The sequence below is a fragment of the Bos indicus x Bos taurus genome, chromosome 16, assembly GCF_003369695.1.
Source record: "Bos indicus x Bos taurus breed Angus x Brahman F1 hybrid chromosome 16, Bos_hybrid_MaternalHap_v2.0, whole genome shotgun sequence".
NCBI classification, from domain to species: Eukaryota; Metazoa; Chordata; class Mammalia; order Artiodactyla; family Bovidae; genus Bos; species Bos indicus x Bos taurus.
In genome coordinates this window covers 79,395,629-79,414,902 of record NC_040091.1, presented here as the reverse complement: position 1 = coordinate 79,414,902, position 19,274 = coordinate 79,395,629, and the positions used below count along the sequence as shown (strand labels likewise).

At 54.0% G+C, this 19,274-nt stretch overlaps 1 protein-coding gene across 9 annotated transcripts in view; it reads left to right on the top strand.

Moving 5' to 3' along the window:
- The window catches only part of PPP1R12B (protein phosphatase 1 regulatory subunit 12B), a 168,585-nt gene that overhangs the window by 97,882 nt on the left and 51,429 nt on the right, over positions 1–19,274 (top strand). For all 9 annotated transcript variants that reach the window (XR_003515052.1, XM_027565846.1, XM_027565854.1 and 6 more), the window contains 5 exons: positions 2,964–3,054; positions 13,217–13,420; positions 15,331–15,520; positions 15,604–15,716; positions 16,503–16,544. Coding sequence is in view for 8 of the 9 variants with exons in the window: in XM_027565846.1 (XP_027421647.1) it covers positions 2,964–3,054; positions 13,217–13,420; positions 15,331–15,520; positions 15,604–15,716; positions 16,503–16,544 (640 nt within the window). In the remaining variant the exon portion in view is untranslated. The remainder of the gene's footprint in view (positions 1–2,963; positions 3,055–13,216; positions 13,421–15,330; positions 15,521–15,603; positions 15,717–16,502; positions 16,545–19,274) is intronic.

Genomic DNA, 19,274 nt, shown 5'->3' with positions numbered 1-19,274 from the left:
TTAAGAGCGTGGGGTATCTCCTCCCGGCCGCTACCCCTGACCTCAGACGTGGGGTAACTCCTCTTGTCACTGCCCCTGACCTCGGATGCTCAGAAAATAAAGGGTATCTCCTCTCGGCCGCCCCCCACGACCTCGGACATGGGGTAGCTCCTCTTGGCCGTCGCCCTTCAGGTATGGGGTCCTCCCGGCTTCTGCCCCTGACCTCGGACGTGGGGTAGCTCCTCTCGGCTGCGCTTAGCATGCCCGTCGCTGCCGCCTGTGATTTAGCGCGCCTGTCGCAGCGACTTTAAGTTGAAACCAGTGCTCGTTTAGCATTTCGGGAATCTAGGGCTCCGAAGAGTTATGCTGTGTCTACCCTGCCTGTGCTCTGTGCAGGAACAAGAAAGCCTAGATGACAGCACTTCTGTTGACAGAAAGTTTACTGAACTTTTTAAGTTCATCACTGAGACCTACTGCCCAGAAAATAAAGATTCAAAACATTGCTGCTCACTGACAGTGCGCTGGGTGCCACCCGAGAGCGCTGATGCAGGTGGACGGTGGGATCCATGCAGTTCATGCCTGAAAACACGTCTGTCCTGCAGCCTGTGGGTCAGGGAGTGATTTTGACTCTCTGGCATATTGTTTAAGAACTACATTTCATAAGGCTGTAGCTGCCACAGACAGTGAGTCCTCTGATGACCTGGGCAGAATCAGTTGAAAACTCTCTGGAGAAGACTCACCAAGAACGTTTGTGACTCGTGAGGAGAGATCAAAATATCCACCTTAGCAGGAGTTTGGAGGAAGTAGATCCCAGCCCTCATGGATGAGTTCAAGGGATCCAAGACTTGAGTGGTGAAGGAGCTGCACAGGAGAACTAGGCTGAGAAGGGGAGCCTGAAGCTGGGACAGAGTTGCTGCCTCTCGTGATAAAGCTTGAAGGGTGAGGATTTGCTTCTTGTGGATGAGAAGCGTCCATCTGCAGATGAATGGATAAAGACGGTGTGGTACATATATACATGAAATAAAACTCAGCCATAAAAATGAGATGGTGCCATTTGCAGCAACAGGGATGTAACTAGAGATTGTCACAGTAAGTGAAGTTAGCCAGACGGAAAAAAGACAAATGCCATGTGATATCACTAATATGTGGAGTCTTTATAAAAAAGATACAAATGAGCTTACATATAAAACAGATAGTCACAGACATAAAAACAAACTTACTGTTACTAGAGGGAAAATAAGGGTGGTAAATTAGAAGTTTGGGGTTATATACACACTACTACTACACATAAAATAGATAAACAGTAAGGACCTACTGTATCGCACAGGGAATTGTGCTCAGCACTGTAATAGCCTGAAGAGAAAGACTCTGAAGAAGAACAGATGGAGGTATGTGTATAACTGAATCACCTTGCTGTACCCCTGAAACTAACAGAACATTGTAAATCAAGTGTTGTTGTCCAGGCGCTCAGTCGTGTGCGACTCTTTGCGCCGCTGTGGACCGCAGCGTGCCAGGCTGCCCTGTCCTTCACTGTCCTTCACGGGAGCTTGCTCAGACTCCCATGTCCGTCAAGTCAGTGATGCCATCTGGCCATCTCATCCTTTGTCGTCCCCTTCTCCTGCCCTCAGTCTTTCCCAGCATCAGGGTCTTTTTCAATGAGTCGACGCTTCACATCAGGTGACCACAGTATTGGAGCTTCAGCTTCAGTCCTTCCAATGAATATTTAGGATTGATCTCCTTTAGGATGGACTGGTTGGATCTCCTTGCAGTCCAAGGGACTCTCAAGAGCCTTCTCCAACACCGCAGTTCAAAAACATCAATTCTTCAGCGCTCAGCTTTCTTCACAGTCCAACTCTCATATCCATACGTGACAACTGGAAAGTCAGCTGTACTTCAATTTAAAAAATAAAATATTTTTTAAAGTTTTTTTTGCAGTGGAATCTACTCCTGGTGAAGAAGCTGTGGAGACTTTCAAAGTGACAAGAAAGTATTTAGATTATTACATAAACTTAGTTGATAAAGCAGTGGCTGGATTTGAGAGGATTGACTCCAGTTTTGAAAGAAATTCTGCTGTGGGTGAGATGTTGTCAAACAACATGACAGGCTACGGAGAAGCTTTTTATGAAAGGAAGAGCCAATCAGGCAAACTTTGTTGTCTCATTTTAAGAAATTGCCGCAGTTCTCAGCAACCACCACACTGCTCAGCCTGCAGCCATCAGCATGGAGGCGAGACCCTCCACCAGCAAAAAGATAACACCTTGCTGAAGGCTTAGCTGATGTGCACACACACACACACACACACACACACACACACACAACCCCCCACACACACCCCCCCCACACACACACCCACCCCCTACACCCACACCCCACACACATACACCCACACCCCCCCACACACACACCCCCCACACACACACCCCACACATATACACACCCACACACACACCCCTCCCCAGACGCACACCCACATACATACCCCCCACCCACACACACCCCACACACTGACACACCCCCCCACACACACCCCCACACACACACACCCCACACACACACACCCACCCACCCCCCAAACACACACACCCACACCCCCACACACACACCCCCACCTGCTTCCAGGGAGGGAGGAGCTGCCTGCACTTGGGGAGTTGAGTCTGCTGTCTCAGCCAGAAGCCAGCTCTGAAGGCGGGAGCCGGGTGGTGGGTCACACCGCTCTTCACCTGCTCTGGAGGTTCGCACCGGAGCATGAGGCCAGAAAAGGAGCCGTGTGAAGATGGGAGAGGGGAAGGAAGGCTCCTGTGTTACCATTAGGACGCGGCTCTGCACGCAGTAGTAGGTCCAGATTGAGTCTTGGCTTCTGTCATCCTCCGTTGTGGCCTTCTGTGGCCGCCTCTGCCAGGCTCCGTGTTGGTGCGCGGGGCCCGCCCACGTGGGGAGCGCCCGCGTGTGCCGGGGCCTCACCTCTGGTGTGCCTCTCCCCACAGGTCGTATCTGACTCCTGTCCGGGACGAGGAAGCAGAGTCCTTACGGAAGGCGCGCTCCAGACAGGCTCGGCAGACCCGAAGGTCTACCCAAGTGAGTGTGCCTCTGCGTTTTGAGTCCTCTGTCTGTCTGCTGTCCCCCTGGAACAGTTAAAAAACGGCAAACGAGTGCCTCCTTGCAGCCCCTGCAACAGAAGCTTTCGTGTTAGACCTCACACTGCACAGAATCAGATGCGTTCATAGCTACACACACCTGCTTTCGCTTCTGTTCTTCCAGGAGCAGAGCAGGTCTCTCCTCTTTCCTCCCTAAGCCTAATCATCTCACTGTGCTAAGGCCCCCATTTCATTCCTACAGGAGAAGCTCGGTCCTCACCACAGTTACCACGGGGCCCGCGTGCTGCTCCTGGGTGTGCAATCGAGAGAGAAAGGCAGGCGTCCACAGAGACGCCCCTACACAGATTTTATAACAGCATTATTCACGGGAGTCAGAAACCCCTTCAGTGTGTCCTCTGGCTAGGCTTTACTTGCTGCATAGACCCACGGGAGCGTGCATGTTGGCTGTAGGGCTGAGCCCTGGACCCTTAGGAGCAGCACGGTCAGCGCTGTGGAGCCGGGGCGCCTGGTGGTCCCAGCAGGTGTGGGTGGTGGGGGTCCCAGCAGGTGGGGGGGGGGGGCCCGAGCTGGGCTGTTGCACAGACTGAGCGAGTTAAGCAGTTAGCAAAACTGGGAAAAGCACACAAGTTCCTGTTGATCAATGAATGGATGAACAGTGTTCCATATTCAATGAATGTTGTTTGGCGATAAAGAGAAATGAAGTCCTAAAACATGTACATACTACAATGAGATGAACCTTAAGAAAAAATTATGCTGGGTGAAAGAAACGGGGCATGATTCCATTTGTATGAAAGTGTCCAGAACTGGCAGAGAAAAGAAAGTAGATGAGTGTTTGCTCAGGGCTGGAGAGAGGGGGGACGGGAAGCGACCCTGAGGGTGTGGGGGGCGTCTGTGACGCTGAGTGCAGATGCTGCGCAGCCCCGGGAGCATGCTCAGAGACAGCGTGTGTGCTGCCGGGGTGTGGCTTATGTTTCACTAGTGATGTTACAAAAGGAAAGAGCCCTAAGGGAGGCATTGCAGTGAGGAATATCTCGAAAAGGTTGCCGAGACCTGGTGGGAGGTCTCAGAAGCCTGGAGGTGCGTGGGCGGCTGTCCCTTGGCCGAGCTGGGCCGTGGGCGTGTGGCAGCGACAAGGACAGGGGCTGCGGTTGGGCGTCAGGGAGGCAGAGGAGGCTGAGCCGGGCCGGCAGTGGTGGTGAGTCAACAGGAGATGGTCCAGAGGGGTGAGAAGGCCGTTTCCAGGGGGCGGGGAAGCCCCGCAGTTTCAGGTGCTAAAGACGCCGAGCAGGAAGGCTAAGGACTGACGGACCCCCGGGGCCAGGCAGGCGCCCTCCTGAGCCGGGGTTGTCACAGCTGTGACTGCTCGTGCTTGACGGCAGTCCGTTCCCCCCGGAGGACATGACCCCAAGAGGACCAGACTGGCTGCCATGTTTGTTTGGGTTTATTGTGGAAGACATATGTAACGTGCAGCTTGATAATTGGCCATTTTTAAGCAAACAGTTCATTGGCAGTAAAGACGGTCACATTTTTTTGCAGCCATCCATCTCCGGAACTGCTTCCCTCTTCCAAACTGAAACCCTCAGCCCCCGGACACTCCTCTGTCCCCCAGCTGCCGGCACCCCCGTGTGCGCCTTCTCCTGTGGCCTTGGCTCCAGGTGACCCGCTGAGTGGGGGCGCAGCTGCCGTCCGTCGGTGGCAGCCTGTCCCTCGTGTCTCTCACGTCAGCCTCCTCCCCTCATGTGGCCGGGCCGTGTTCCGTGGTGTGTCCACACCGCATCGTGGTCGTCCGCCACCCCTGATGGACACTTGGCGTCGCTCTCACCGTTTGGCGGCCGTCAGCAGTGCTGCCGTGAACATGACGTGCAACTGACTCTTCAGTCCCTGCTTTTGCATCTTTAGATACAGACCCAGAAGCAGAATGGGCTGGATTGCACATTTCTGTCTTGTTGCTTAGTCACTCAGTCGTGTCCGACTCTCTGTGACGCCGTGGACTGTAGCCCGCCAGGCTCCTCTGCCCGTGGGATTCTCCAGGCAAGAACACTGGAGTGGGCTGCCACTGCCTTCTCCATGTTTCTGTCTTACTTGTCATTAATTTTATACCCTGTGCCTTTACCGAATCCATGAGCTCTGGTGGCTTTTAGGTGGCATCGTTGAGATTTTCCGTGTATAGGATCATGTTATCCACACACACTGACAGCTTTACTTATTCTTTTCCAGTGTGGATTCCTTTTATTTCTTTTTCTTGTCTGAATAAAAGTGGCAAGAGTGGGCATCCTTGTCTTGTTCCTGATCGTAGACGAAATGCTTTTAGAACTCCACCGTTGAGCATGGTGTTCGCTCGAGGCTTCTCCTGTGTAGCCTTTATTATTGAGGTGTGTTTTCTCTATCCCCACTCTCTGGAGAATTGTTTTTATATCATAAATGGATGTTGAATTTTGTCGAAAGCTTTTTGTGCCTCTACAGAGATGATCGTATGGTTTTTATCCTTCAGTTTGTCAATGCGGCGTCTGTCCCATTGACGGATATGGAGATACTCAGTCACCCTTGCGTGCCCGGGATAAGCCCACTCGTCACGGCATCACTAGCTGCTGTTGTCCGTCTGTGAGTCCAGGCCTCTGTGATCCATGGACTGCGGCACCGCCTGGCCCCTCTGTCCTCCCGTCTCAAATTCGTGTTCACTGAGTCGGCGATTCTATCTATCCATCTCACTTCCTTCAGGATGGACTGGTTGGATCTCCATGCAGTCCAAGGGACTCTCAAGAGCCTTCTCCAGCAGCACAGTTCAAAAGCGTCAATTCTCTGGCGCTCGGCCTCCTTTATGGTCCAGCTCTCTCACGACTACTGGAAAAACCGTAGCTTTGACTGTGGACCTTTGTTGGCAAACTGATATCTCTGCTTTTTTAATACACTGACTAGGTTTGTCCTAACTTCCCTTCCAAGGAGCAAGCGTCTTTGAATTTCATGGCTGCACTCACTGCACTCTACAGAGATTTTGGAGTCCAGAAAATAGAATCTGACACTGTTTCTGTCTTTTCCCCTTCTCTTTGCCATGAAGTGATGGAACCAGATGCCATGAACTTAGTTTTTTGATTGTTGAATTTTAAGCCAGCTTTTTCACTCTCTTCTTTCACCTTCATCAAGAGGCTCTTTGCTTGCTCCTCACTTTCTGCCATTAAAATGGTGTCATCTGCATATCTGAGATTACTGATACCTTCTCCCAGCAATCTTCATTCCAACTTGTGATTCATCCAGCCCAGCATTTCACATGATGTACTCAGCATACAAGTTAAATAAGCAGGGTGACAATATACAGTCTTGATGTACTCCTTTCCCAATTTGGAACCAGCTAGCTGTTCCATCTCTAGTTCTGTTGCTTCTTGACCTGCATACGGATTTCTCAGGAGTCAGGTAAGGTGATCTGGAACTCTCATCTCTTGAAGAATTTTCCACAGTTTGTTGTGATTCACACAGTCAAAGGCTTTGGTGTAGTCAATGAAGCAGTAGATGTTTTTCTGATATTCCCTTGCTTTCTCTGTGATCCAGCGGCTGTTGGCAATTTGATCTCTGGTTCCTCTGCCTTTTCTAAACCCAGCTTGTACATCTGGAAATTCTCTGTTCATGTACTGTTGAAGCCTAGATTGAAGGATTTTGAGCATTATCTTGCTAGCATGTGAAATGAGTGCAATTGTGTGGTAGTTTGAGCATTCTTTGGCATTGCCTTTCTTTGGGATTGGAATGAAAACTGACCTTTTCCAGTCCTGTGGCCACTGCTGAGTTTTCCATATTTGCTGGCATATTGAGTGCAGCACTTTAATAGCGTCATCTTTTAGGATTTGAAAGAGCTCAGTTGGAATCCCGTCACCTCCACTAGCTTTCTTCGTAGTGATGCTTCCTAAGGCCCACTTGACTTCACACTCTAGGATGTGGCCAACCATCATGGTTATCCGTGTCATTGAGACCTTTCTTGTCTAGTTTTTCAGTCACTTCTTGCCCCCTTTAATCTCTGCTGCTTCTGGCAGGGCCTCCCATTTCTGTCCTTTACTGAGCCTGACCTTGTGTGAAGTGTTCCCGTGACATCTCCAGCTTTCCTGAACAGGTCTCTAGTCTTTCCCATTTTGCTGTTTTCTTCTGTCTCTCTGCACTGTTTGTTTAAAGGGCTTTCTTATCTCTCCTTGGTCTTCTCTGGGACTCTGCATTCAGGTGGGGCTGTCTTTCCCTTTCTCCCTTGCTTTCCACTTCTCAGATATTTGTAGGCCTCAGACAACCACATTGCCTGCTCGTGTTTCTTTTTCTTTGGGTAGTTCCTCAGGCGCCCTCTCAGGTCTGGCCCTTGCATCTGTTCGTCCCCGCTACTGTGCAGTCGTGAGCAGCCCCGCCCTCTGTGTAACCTGAGCAGCCCCGCCCCTTCATTCTTCTCAGAGCTGTCGGTAGCGCCCTCTGCTCTTGCCCAGTAGCACGCTGGACACTTCCGACCTGGGGGCTCATCTTCCAGAGTCATATCTTTTTGCCTTTTCATTCTGTCCATGGGTTATCCAGGCAAGAATACTGGAGTGGGCTGCCATTTCCTTCTCCAGTGGACCATGTTTTGTCAGAACTCTCCACTGAGACCCGTCTGTCTTGCGTGGCCTTGCAGGGCTTCATAGCTTCATTGAATTGCACAAGCCCCTTCGCCACAGCAAGCTGTGGTCCATGAAGAGGGATCATGGTGTTTGATCTTTTTAATGTTTATGGGATTTGGTTTGCTCGTATTTAATTGACAGTTTTTACATCTATGTTCATCAGGGATTTCAGCCTATAATTTTCTTTTTGTGTGTTGTATCTGTCTGGTTTTGGTAGCGAGGTGATGCTGGCCTCAGAGAACGAGTTAAGAAGCGTTCCTTACTCTTCAGTTTTTTGGAAGCATTTCAGAAGGACAGGTGTTCTCTCTCTAAATGTTTTGTAGATTCACTTGTAAAACCGTTTGGTCTTGGACCTCTGTTTGTGGGGAGCTTTCATTGTTATTACTGACTCCGTTTCATTACTGTTAATTGGTCCATAGTTTTTGTCTTCCTGGTTTAGATCCTCATTTCTAGAAATGTGTCCATTTTTCTAGGTGGTGGTTCTTACTGGCATATAGCTGTCATAGCCGCCTCTCCGTGTCTTTACTTCTGTAGTGTCGGTCGTGGCTTCTTCTCTGACTGTTGATCTGAGCTCTCTTTTTTTTGGATGAGTCTGGCTAAAGGTTTGTCAATTTTTTTTATCCTTTGAAGGAACTAGGTTGATTTGATTGATCTTTCCAGTTACTTTTGGTTCCTGTTTGATCTGTTACTACTCTGATCATTATGCTTCTTCTGCTGACTTTGTTGTCGTTGTTCAATCACCAACTCATCTCCAACGTTCTGCAACCCCATGGACAGGCTTCCCTGTCCTTCACTATCTACAGGAGTTTGCCCAGATTCATGCGCATCGAGTCGGTGATGCCATCCAACCGTCTCATCCTCTGTTGCCTTCTTCTCCCGCCTTCAATCTTTCCCAGCACCAGGGTCTTTCCAATCAGTCGGCTCTTGGCATCAGGTGGCCAAAGTATTGGCGCTTCAGCATCAGTCCCTCCGGTGAATATTCAGGGTTGATTTCCTCTAGGATTGACTGCTTAGATCTCCTTGCTGTCTGCTAACTGTGGATTTTGTTTATTCCTCTTTTTCTCATTCCTTTAGTTAAGGTTAGGTTGTGTGAGGTTTTCTGTGTATCCTGAGGTAGGCCTGTATTGCTACAAACATCCCTCTTAGAACTGGCTGTGCAGCGTCCGAAGGTCTCGGGGCGCTGTGTTTCCGTCGTTTGTCTCCGGGTGCACTCTGCACCCTCTTCTGACCTCTTCGGTGATCCGTCAGCTGTTTAGTAGCGTGTTGTTTAGCCCCCATATGTTTGTGGGTTTTGCAGGGTTTTTTTCTTTTTTGTAGTTGAATTCTAATCTCAGAGCCTTGTGGTTGTAATAGATGCTTGATGTGATTCCAGCTTTATTAAATCTACTGTGGCTTGTGTTAAGTAGTACAGATCTATCCTGGAGAATATGCATTTGGAAAGAATATGTATCTGCTGCTTTTGAGTGGATTACGTTCATCTGGTCTGATGTGACACGTGGTCAGTGTCCCCGTCCTGATGCTCCGTGCGGGTCGTCTGTCCGTTGGTGTGAGGGGGGTGAGGTCCCGTCCTGTTCTGTTGCTGTTGGCTCCTCCCTTACGTCTTTATCGTTCTCCTCACTCATTGAGGCGCTCCTGTGTTCATGTTGCTGTTGACTCCTCCCTTACGTCTTTATCGTTCTCCTCACTCATTGAGGCGCTCCTGTGTTCATGTTGCTGTTGACTCCTCCCTTACGTCTTTATCGTTCTCCTCACTCATTGAGGCGCTCCTGTGTTCATGTTGCTGTTGGCTCCTCCCTTACGTCTTTTTCGTTTTCCTCACTCATTGAGGCACTCCTGTGTTCGGTGCGTATATAACTGCTGTGTCTTCTTTTTGGAGTCACCCCTTGATCATTATGTCCTTTCCCTTTTTGTCTCTTGCAACACTCTTTATTTTAAAGTGTATTTTTCTGGCATAAGTACTGCTTCCTGACTTTCTTTGGATTCCCGTTTGCATCAAATACCTTTTCTCGTTCCCCTTGCTTTCAGACTGTGTATCTTTAGGTCTGAAGGGTGTCTGTTGTCGGCAGTATATGTGTGTATGGGTCTTGTTTTTGAATCAGAGTGTAGTCAGCCACTCTCTCTTTTGATTGGAGCATTTAACCCGTTTACGTTTAAAGTGCTTACTGCTCTGTCTGTGCCTGCTGTCATTCTTACTGCTCTGAGATTGTTTCTGTGGTTCTTTCATTCATCTCCTCTCTTGTTCTCGGCCCTCGTGATTTGATGTCTGTCTTCAGTGGTGTGTTGGGACGTCTTTCCCTGTTTCGTGTGTGTGTCTATCATAGTTTCCTGGTTTGTAATTACCATGAGGTTTGTATATAGCAGTATATATACATACATATGTGATAATTTCAAGTTGATGATCGCTCTAATTTGAAAAAAGATTTTAATAACCCTGCATTTTTCATTCTTTCCCCTCCAAGATTGCTGTTTTTGACATCATATTTTACATCCTTTCATTTTGTCTATCCCTTAACTGCTTATTGTGGATATAGTTGATTTTACTCGTTGGTCTTTTAACCTGTCTGCAGGGATCAAACCCAGGTCTCCCGGGTCGCAGGCGGACTCTGTGCCATCGGAGCCCCAGGTCTCCCGGGTCGCAGGCGGACTCTGTGCCATCGGAGCCCCAGGTCTCCCGGGTCGCAGGCGGACTCTGTGCCATCGGAGCCGCCAGGTCTCCCGGGTTGCAGGTGGACTCTGTGCCATCGGAGCCGCCAGGTCTCCCGGGTTGCAGGTGGACTCTGTGCCATCGGAGCCGCCAGGGCGCACTGGCTTTGTACTTGGTTGAGTTGTCGATACTTCCTGTCCTGCATATTTGCCTTTTCAGCGAGAGTCTTCCTTTTGTAATGTTCATGTTTCTAGTTGTCACCTTTTTCCTGTCTTTTGCTTAGAGAAATCCATTTAACATTTCTTGTAAAGCTGGTTTTGTGGTGCTGAACTCTCTTAGCTTTTGCTTGTGTATAAAACTTGTGCTTTCTTCATCCAGCCCAAAGGAGAGCCTCGCTGAGGAGGGTATTCTTGATTGCAGGCCCTTCCTTCTCATCGCTTTAAATACAGCGTGCCCCTTCTTTCTGTCTTGCAGAGTTTTTGCTGAAAAGTCAGCTGATGACTATATGGCAGTTCCCTTGTTTATAGCTTGTTGCTTTTCCGTTGGTGCTTTTAATGTTCTCTCTTCATCTCTGACTTCTGCCGATTGAATTCCGAGGTGTCTTGGTATAATCCTCTTTGGGTTATTCTTGATTGGGACCCAGTGTTTCCTGGACCCGGATGTCTGTTTCTCTTCCCAGGTTAGGCAAGTTTCCAGCTGTTATGTCTTCAAATATGTTCTGTGGCCCCTTCTCTCGTTCTCCTGCTGGGACTCCTGTAGCGTGAGCGTCAGTGCATCTGGTGTTGTCCTGAGGTCGCCTGCCCCATTTACTCACGTGCACTTTCTCCTTGTCCTGTCCAGTGTGCTGGCCCCACGCCTGCCCCGTTTCCTCACGTGCACTTTCTCCTTGTCCTGTCCAGTGTGCTGGCCCCACTCTCTCTTCGGTCACTGGTTCCTTCCTCTGTGTCACTTGGTCGCCTCTTGAATCCTTCTAGTGCATTTCCATTTTAATGTTAGTTTTCATCTCTGGTCGTTCTTTGTATTTTCTGACTGTCTGTTAAAGCCTCCCCACTCTTTTTTGAGTTCTTTGGTCACCTTCACAGTTATCGCCTGGATCTTTTTCTCAGGGAGATCGCCTGTTTCTAGTTGTTTTTTGGAGTTTTTTCTTGTTCCTTCATCTAGAACACGTTCTGTTGCCTCACTTTGCCTAACTTGCTGTCTTTGTTTCTGCGTATCTAGCAGGTTGGTTCTGTTTTCCCGATCTTGGAGAAGTGGCCGTTAGTAGGAAGTGTCCTGTGCATGCCAGCAGTGCACCCCACTGTGGTCAGCAGCACTCCATGCTCTAGGGGTGCCCCCGTGTGGGTTCTGGGGGACCCCGGGGCTGCTGCTGGCTCACTGGTGAGGGAGTCAGTGCAGGAAATCCCAGGGCTGGTATGAGCCTGCAGGTGGTGGACCGGGTCAGCCCACGGCAGGCAGTGGCCTGCGGTTGTCCTGGGGCTGGTGTCCACCCACTGGTGTGTGAGGCTGGTCTCCAGGCTGGCTCAGGCTGCTCGTGGACAGGGCCGAGCCCCAGGCGTGTCTGGGTCTGGAGTCTGCCCACTGGTGGGTGGACCTGGGCCCCAGGGTCCACGGGCGCAGGTCCCTGCGTCCCCATCCAGCACCTGTCTGGTGTGAGGGGCTGGCTGTCCAGGGGCTGCCGTGGGCTCAAGGACTCATCAGACAGCCTGTCTGCTGGGGAGGGGTGCGGGCGCACGTCCCTGCCTGCTTGGTTGCTGGGCCTGAGGCTTCCCATGCTGTGTGTGTTGCTGGGGGCCACGTGCCGCAGGTACTGGGCTAGAGGGAGGGTCCCACCGTGGCGCTGGCCTGCAGCGGCGTCCTTGGGGCGGGACCAGCTCCCAGTGTGGCTGCCGCCAGTGTCTTGTCCCCAGTGTCACGGCCTGCCTCTCAGGGACACTCCGGTCAGCCGGTGGGTCCGATCTGGTTCTTTTGAAGTCCCTGCTTCCGCCCTGGGTTGTGCGGTGTGTGAAGCTCTGTGTGTGCCTGCAGGAGCGGAGTCTCTGCTCCCCACAGCCCTCGGGGACTCCCCGAGGGAGCCCCACTGGCCTCGAAGCCCTGCATTCTGGGGACTCGCCCTCCCCGGCACAGGACCCCAGCTGGGGCGCCCCTCAGCCCCTCGCTGCCCGGAGGCGACCTCCGTGGTTAGTCGCTCTGCCACGGATGGGCCGCCCCTCCTGCCGTCTTGCGGCGGCCGCTTCTCTCTCCTTATCTGTGGCGGACCCTTCCTGGCCAGCCCCGTCACGATGGTCATTCTGGAGAGCCCTGGAGGGCCGTGCTCCGGGTCTCCTGCTCCACCGTCCCGGCCATCCCCTCACAGTGGTCACTCTGGAGGGCCCTGGAGGGCCGTGCTCCGGGTCTCCTGCTCCGCCATCCTGGCCGTCCCCTCGCGGTCGGCTCTGTGTGTGTGTAGATGGATGCAGTTTGGGGTTTGGTGGTTGTCCTAGCCTGACTGACATTTCACTGTGTTGAGCCTGGCTCTTTCTGTGAGTCAACTCCGGCTTTCCTGGGATCTGCAGGGCAGGCTCAGCTGGTGCCCACATGCTCTTTAAGGTCGGGAGGGCCCCGAGGAGCCGTGAGTGCATGGGTGTGGACGCGGCAGGGGGTGTTCGTGGAGCTCGAGCAGCGACGCTGGAGGGCTGCATTTGTGGTGCGCCTGGCCCAGGCCCGGGGCCTCTGCACACCTGGGTGTTTGTGTCCGGTGTATATTAGCTGCAGATGGCCTCACACCTGTTGGGAGCTGTTTGGAACTTGGTACCATTAGACCTTTGAGGAGCTTCCCTGCTCGTTCACGGGGAGGTGTCTGTGGTTAGGGTGCAACCTCTGACTGTCTGGTGTCTTCCCAGGGCGTCACCCTCACGGACCTTCAGGAAGCGGAGAGGACGTTCAGCCGGTCAAGGGTAGAGCGTCAGGCTCAGGAGCAGCCCAGCCTGAAGCCCGTGGGTCCCGGAGCACTTGAGGGCGGCCCCCGGAAGCACGAGCCCTTGGCGGCCCCCACCCAGGAAGCTGGGGAGAGCCGCCAGCCCTGGGGCCGGAGCCCGGAGGGAGAGGTGAGCGCCGGCGTGGAGAGCAGGGTCCGGGGGGTGGCCGGGGGACTCTTGCTCGCGGGGAGTCGGCGCTTGCTGCTCTGCGTGGACGCCTCTCAGGAAGCCTGCTTACATCCATCTGTCGTCTGCGGGCCTGTGTAACTGAAAGAATTCAGAGGATGTTGTCCTTAAGTGACGCGTTGTTTCCTCGGGAGTTAGCTCCTGTGCTTGTTCCCAGTCTCACTGAGGCATGATGGGCAGGTTAGGCTGCAGCACGCTTCTGTGCGTGTGCCCGTGAGATGACTGCCGCCACAAGCCTTTCAGTTCTGAAAAGAAAGGTCTCGATGTAATAAAGTGCAGGTAGAAATAGAAGCGTTTATTATTGTTTATGCCTGGCACTGTGTTAGCTGTTTCACATATATGAAACTGTTCAGTCCTCAGCACAGCCCTGTGAGATAAATACCAGTCCTTCTTGCACTGAGGCTGTGGGGTGTTCAGCACTTTGCTTGGCATCTCCGTGACTCAGGAGAGCCCGACGGGTTCCCTGGCAGCCCAGCAGGTAGTAGGCTGCGCTGTCCCTGCGGGGCCCAGCTTCAGCCCTGGCCGGGGGCTGTGATCCCATCGCCGCACAGCGCGGCCAGACACCAGTGAGGGATTTGGAAGAAGAGGTGGCGGGGTGCTGAGCCGCAGCCCACGGCCTCTCCTGCGCTGCGGTGGGCGTCCTACCGTGCACCTCACCCCTTTAGTGCAAGCACAGTCAGAGATGTCGGGTCCTGTTTAGGGTGAGCGTGCTCCTGGTTCACCGAAGACGTCCAGTGATGCCTTTTGTCTCGGGGTGTTTGTCAATACCATTCCTTTTCACGCCCAGAAATGCCCCGGTTGGGACGATAAATTTTATGGTGACCATGGTTGCAGGAAGAGAAGTCTTCCTGCTCTTTAGGAGCCACGGTTCTGTTGTTTATTCCGTCTGTTTTATCAGCCAGTGTTTTTTGAGTGCTTGCTACGTACAAGGTTCCGTTCTAAGCACGTAGCGTACGGTAGGTGTATCCAGTCCTCCCAGGCCTCTCTGAGGAAGAGCTTGTTTTCCCTGCTTTACGAAGGAGGAAGTGGAGACTCAGAACTCGAGTCGCCTTCTTAGGTCACACGGCTCGTTTTGTGCCGAAGCTAGAATTTGAACCCCGTCCTATCAGACTCCCAAGCTGACTGTATCTTATTGCTTCTGTCTCTATAACTTATAAACAGAGAATCAGACAATCTCCGTATGTGGTGAGAATTTATCTCTGCATCTTCAACAAATAAATGCTAAGGTTGATTGTTGAGCTCTGTCCTAACTCTCAAGGAAAAAAAAAGTTCAAAGAAGAACTTTTTTTTACTTTTATTTTGGGGGTGGGGGTGCACATACAGGATCTTGGGGTGCCCAGCCCAAGATCACGCCCGCACCCCTTGCAGTGGGGGTGCATCTTGACGCCACCTGCCAGGGAAGTCCCAGAAAGTGGGGTTTTTTAGTGTCAGCAAGCCTAGTTATGTCAAGTTGATAGAAGGCTCATAAATTGACAGAAGGTCCAGATTTGATCTGTTTTTAGATGACTCTTACATTGTTTTTTCCTATCCTGAGCTTATCTTCCCGCATACACCCTGCCTTTCCATGCCCCAATTTGAAAGGCCAGCATCCTTCCTGTTTGCTTTGTAGAATCAAAGGAGTTGTGTTAGCAAGCCGGTGCTTCTAGCGCCCTTCCATCAGTTTAGGAGGAACTTTTCTGGGCTGCTGTCACCCCGGCAGTGTCGTCAGAGTAGGAGTTCAGACCTGTTTCCTTTCTGGCTGGTTAACTGCTTATAAGCCTCTTGATGTAGAAAAGCCCATTTTTAATAAACCTACTGTCCCTACGCTTTCATTGGACTTGACCCCTGACGTCTCGTCCTGTGGGTTGTTCTAGCCCGTGTATCATCCCCTGCGGTGTCCAGCTCAGCCCGAGCAGCCCACAGTGCCAGCGTCCCCTTCTGCCCCGAGACCCTCGCTCTACAGCAGCTCCTACCTGCTCCGGACGGGTGGGTCCTCCGCCCCCGACTCGCAGAGCTCAGAGCCGCCCACAGACACTGCCGGGCCGCGGGACATGGACAAAAACGGTACGTTGGGCTTCGGAAAGCGCAGCCTCCAGTGTGCGTGCCCCGGGCTCCTGAGCTCCAAGCCTTGTCTCCTCCCTGAACAGAGGGCGAGGAAGCAGAGCCGGGCGACCAGCCCTCCGGCAGGCTGTCCGTCCGCGAGAGGAGGCGGCCCCGGGAGCGCCGGCGGGGCACGGGCATCAACTTCTGGACAAAGGACGTAAGTGGCCTGTCTGTGCCAGGCGTCCTGTGTGGGTGCAAGAGTCCCACCCGGCGCCCGAGGCTGCGTGTCAGGACGTGTCACGAGAAAGACAGACCGCAGGGGCGCGGGCTTGTCTGGGAGGCTCTGGCTTGGCACCCAGGGCAGTGCCAAGCGCACGGGCAGGGGCGAGGGCGCGGTGAGGGCAGACAGACAGAGCCAGCGCACAAGCCCTGCGGACGGAGCCGCCCCTGGGGCTCCGAGGGCGCACAGGGAGTCAGTACCGCGGCGTCCGTGCGCGCGGGGCTGGCCGAGGACCCCGGGCTCTCAGAGTGTCGTCTGACTCAGGGTTACCCTTCCGAAGGAGAAGAAGGAGCGGGTGACGCGACACAGCGTGACTTTGGCTCTGAGCAAGGACAGGGCTCCGTGCGTCCGCGCCCCGCTGGCCTCTGCCTGTTGGCTCAGCCTGCGCCTGACGTTTACGGACCGAGCGGCTGGGGTCAGGTCCTGGTGAGCGTGATGCATTGGGAACTAGATGGCCGCTTCGATGAGGCTGGAAGAGAGGTGGTGGTGGTTGCTGTTAGAAGCGATGGGTGTGAGCGTCCGGTCGCCATGGGAGCTCAGTTCTCTTCCCGCCGGGCATCCGCTCGGGCTGCAGGAGGTGCTCCGAGGCACTGCTGAGGCCGCAGCGACGGCCCCCCTGGCCGCCAGCCCTCCCTGCCCAGGCGCGTGCTGACGGGGCTGACTGGCGCTGCCAGCTCTGTCTGCGACCGTGACCGCTTGTTTTTCTTCCGCCTGCCTTTCCAGGAAGATGAAACGGAAGTCCCGGAAGAGGTGAAGAAAGCGTGGGTAAGTGACCTGCGGTGAGGCTGCCCCGTGGGGCCGCCCTGCCTGCGTCTGCCCACCTAACAGAGGAGCAGGCTGCATGCAGGCTTGGGTCCGGGGTCGGGGGACGCTGCCCTGGGCCGCGCCGCCTGCTCGCCCGCGTCCCGTCTCCTTAGGTGGTGCGCCGGGCCGTGTTCCTGCTCGAGGTTTCCTGCGCCTCCGGCCAGGCTCTTAACTCGATTTCCGCCTCTGTCTCCTCTCCCTTGTCCTGTTGGAGTGTGTAAAGTCCTTTGAAATCTTGGGAAGAAGGATGCAGTGATGCTGTTTCTCGCGCATCGGCATCCTCTGCACGCTGCAGAGGAGCAGAGGGCGGGGTGGAGACCGTCGGAAGTCACTTACACTTGCCTCTTGAGAGGAGGTTTTGCTCTGGCCTGTGCAGCTCCCAGGTCTGCACACCTGGCGCCCTCGCCTGCCTGGGTGTGGCTTGCGAGCGGCGGCTCCGTGCTCCTGAGCAGCACCCTGCGTCTTTCCTTTTTCTTCCTTTGGGCTTTTTGTTTGTTTTCTTGGCCGTGCTGCGTGGCTCCCGGGGTTAGGGTTGGGGGGTCTTCTCTGCCCGACTAGGGCTGGAACCCAGCCACCAAGTGACGCACCGAGTCCTGCCCACTGCACCACGGGGACGTCCTCCTGCTGTTTCTCCAGGAGGAAGGGATTGGTCTGGCTTTGACCAAATGAATTGAGAGAATATGTGCATTTCTCTGGGAAATTACTAAATAGATGGCCTTTTTTCTACCCTAAGTTATGTGACAGTATGTTATCAGAACATATACAACAACTCATCCTGAAAGTCAATAGCTAGTTCATTTTTAGAGAGGAAGTAGGAATGCTCTGCTGTCGTTGACCTGCCTGGATTGGGGTCGAGACCCAGAACGGTCAGGAGTGGCCTATAGAGGTGGTGCCATTGGGACCACTGAGAAGGGTGCAGCCCCCTCGTGGGGGCAGGGCTGCAGCTGGCTCACAGGGAAGGGCTGGGGGGGCGGTGTGGGCACAGATGCCCGAGGAGGCCCCCGGGGCAAGGTGTGTGCCCGTGACCGCAACCTCATTCCTGGGGGTTGCCAGGGCTTTGGGAGACAGAGTAAGCTGTGACTGACACCTAATGGGAGAGCCCGAGTGTGACTGCAGAGCTTGGACATGGCCACCGCGTGTGGAGGGGAGTCGAGGCGGGCAGCTCCACACAGGAGCCCAGCGGGGAGGCTTAGGCCGGATCCCTACGGGGAGGCCACAGTCTCCGCGTTTCTGAGCTCCTTGGTGCCGGGGCACCAGGCAGGGATGCCGAGTGTGGGCTTAGGAGGGCAGGGTGTGCGGTGAGCCCGTGCCCCGATGCCAGCCTGGCCCTGGTGAGCTCTTCCCCGGCTGCCTGTGCAACTGGGCAGGTGTGATGCCGGGGTCCCTACTGGCCCCCGGGGCAGCAGTCCCGGTCCCCATGGACCCTGGGAGTCCATCCCCGGTCAGGTGGGAGCTAGAATGATCCCAAATGTGTGTGGATGTCTCTCCTCTCAGAGACTAGAGCCTGGTTAGAAAACCTTTGTTGCCTAACCCTAATCTGTGTTGATGTCGTGGGCGTCTGTTTCCTGTCGTGTAGCTCAGCTAGAGAAGTGGCGCTGACATGCGTGTCCGGGTACGATTTACGACTGGAACGGCCCTGGGTGCTCTCAGTTCTGGGTGAGAGGAGAGGCCCCGTGCGCTTCCGTGGGGTGACACAGGAATGCGTCCAGGCCCCACGTGGTGCACCCATCGAGGCAAACCCCGGCCCCCTGGAAAAGCCACGAGGTGCTGAGACCACAGGTGGTGCAGTGGTTGCGTCTCAGCAGCCCCTTGGCGCCGTGCTGGGAGCAGGTCTGCACGGCTGTCCGTGGGAGGCGGGTGCCCTCCCAGAAGTCCTCGCCTGTCTTCATCTTGGAAGTGAGGCCGAACCGAGTCTGGGTTTGACGCGAGGGAGGCGGCTGCCCCCTGGCCCCAGGGCAGGCTGTGTGCTCAGGGCCCTGCAGGCTCTGCACCTTTTCTCACTTGAGCCTTTGGCCTGCCTTTGTTCTGTTTACGCTGTTTGGTCTCCCTGTTCTTGTTTCCCAATCCCCAGGCTGGTTCCAACGTGTAGTTGAATTCATCACTAGAGGGCACACGTGTCTCGGAGCCGTGGTGAGCAAGAGCCATGCCTGAGGAGGCCGGGCGGGAGGCAGGTGACGTGGCAGGGAATCCACGTCCGTGCAGGGAAGCTGCCCGCCTCCCAGACGTGGGCACCTTGGAGCTGGGAGGAAGTTAGAGAAAGCCTGAGTGAGGGGCCTTGCCTCACAGGGGGAGCTCTGAGGCCTGGGCCAGCAGAGCACCCGGGGAGCGAGCGCTCTCCAGGCGGCCCCCGGCCCACTTCAGGAGCCTCTGTGACTGTGCTGGGGCCGACCTCACGTCCCCTGTGGTTCCCCTTCCCTATTTAGGGACACAGATGAAGCCTGATGAAGAGGCTTAGCAGTGGGGTGTGGAGGGCTTCCAGGCTCAGAAGCTTTGCCCCGTGGAGGTGGGTCTGCCAATGCCTGGCACGCATCTCTCACACCAACCCAGAGGCTCTCCAGACCCAACGGTCTTCGGGTTTTTCTGGAGGCTTCATCAAGTGTATAATTCGTTATTACCTCAGTCTCGACCCCCTCTACCTTCCCTCAGAAGATGGAGGGTGAGTCTAGACGTTCCTAGCTGGTTTTCTTGTTA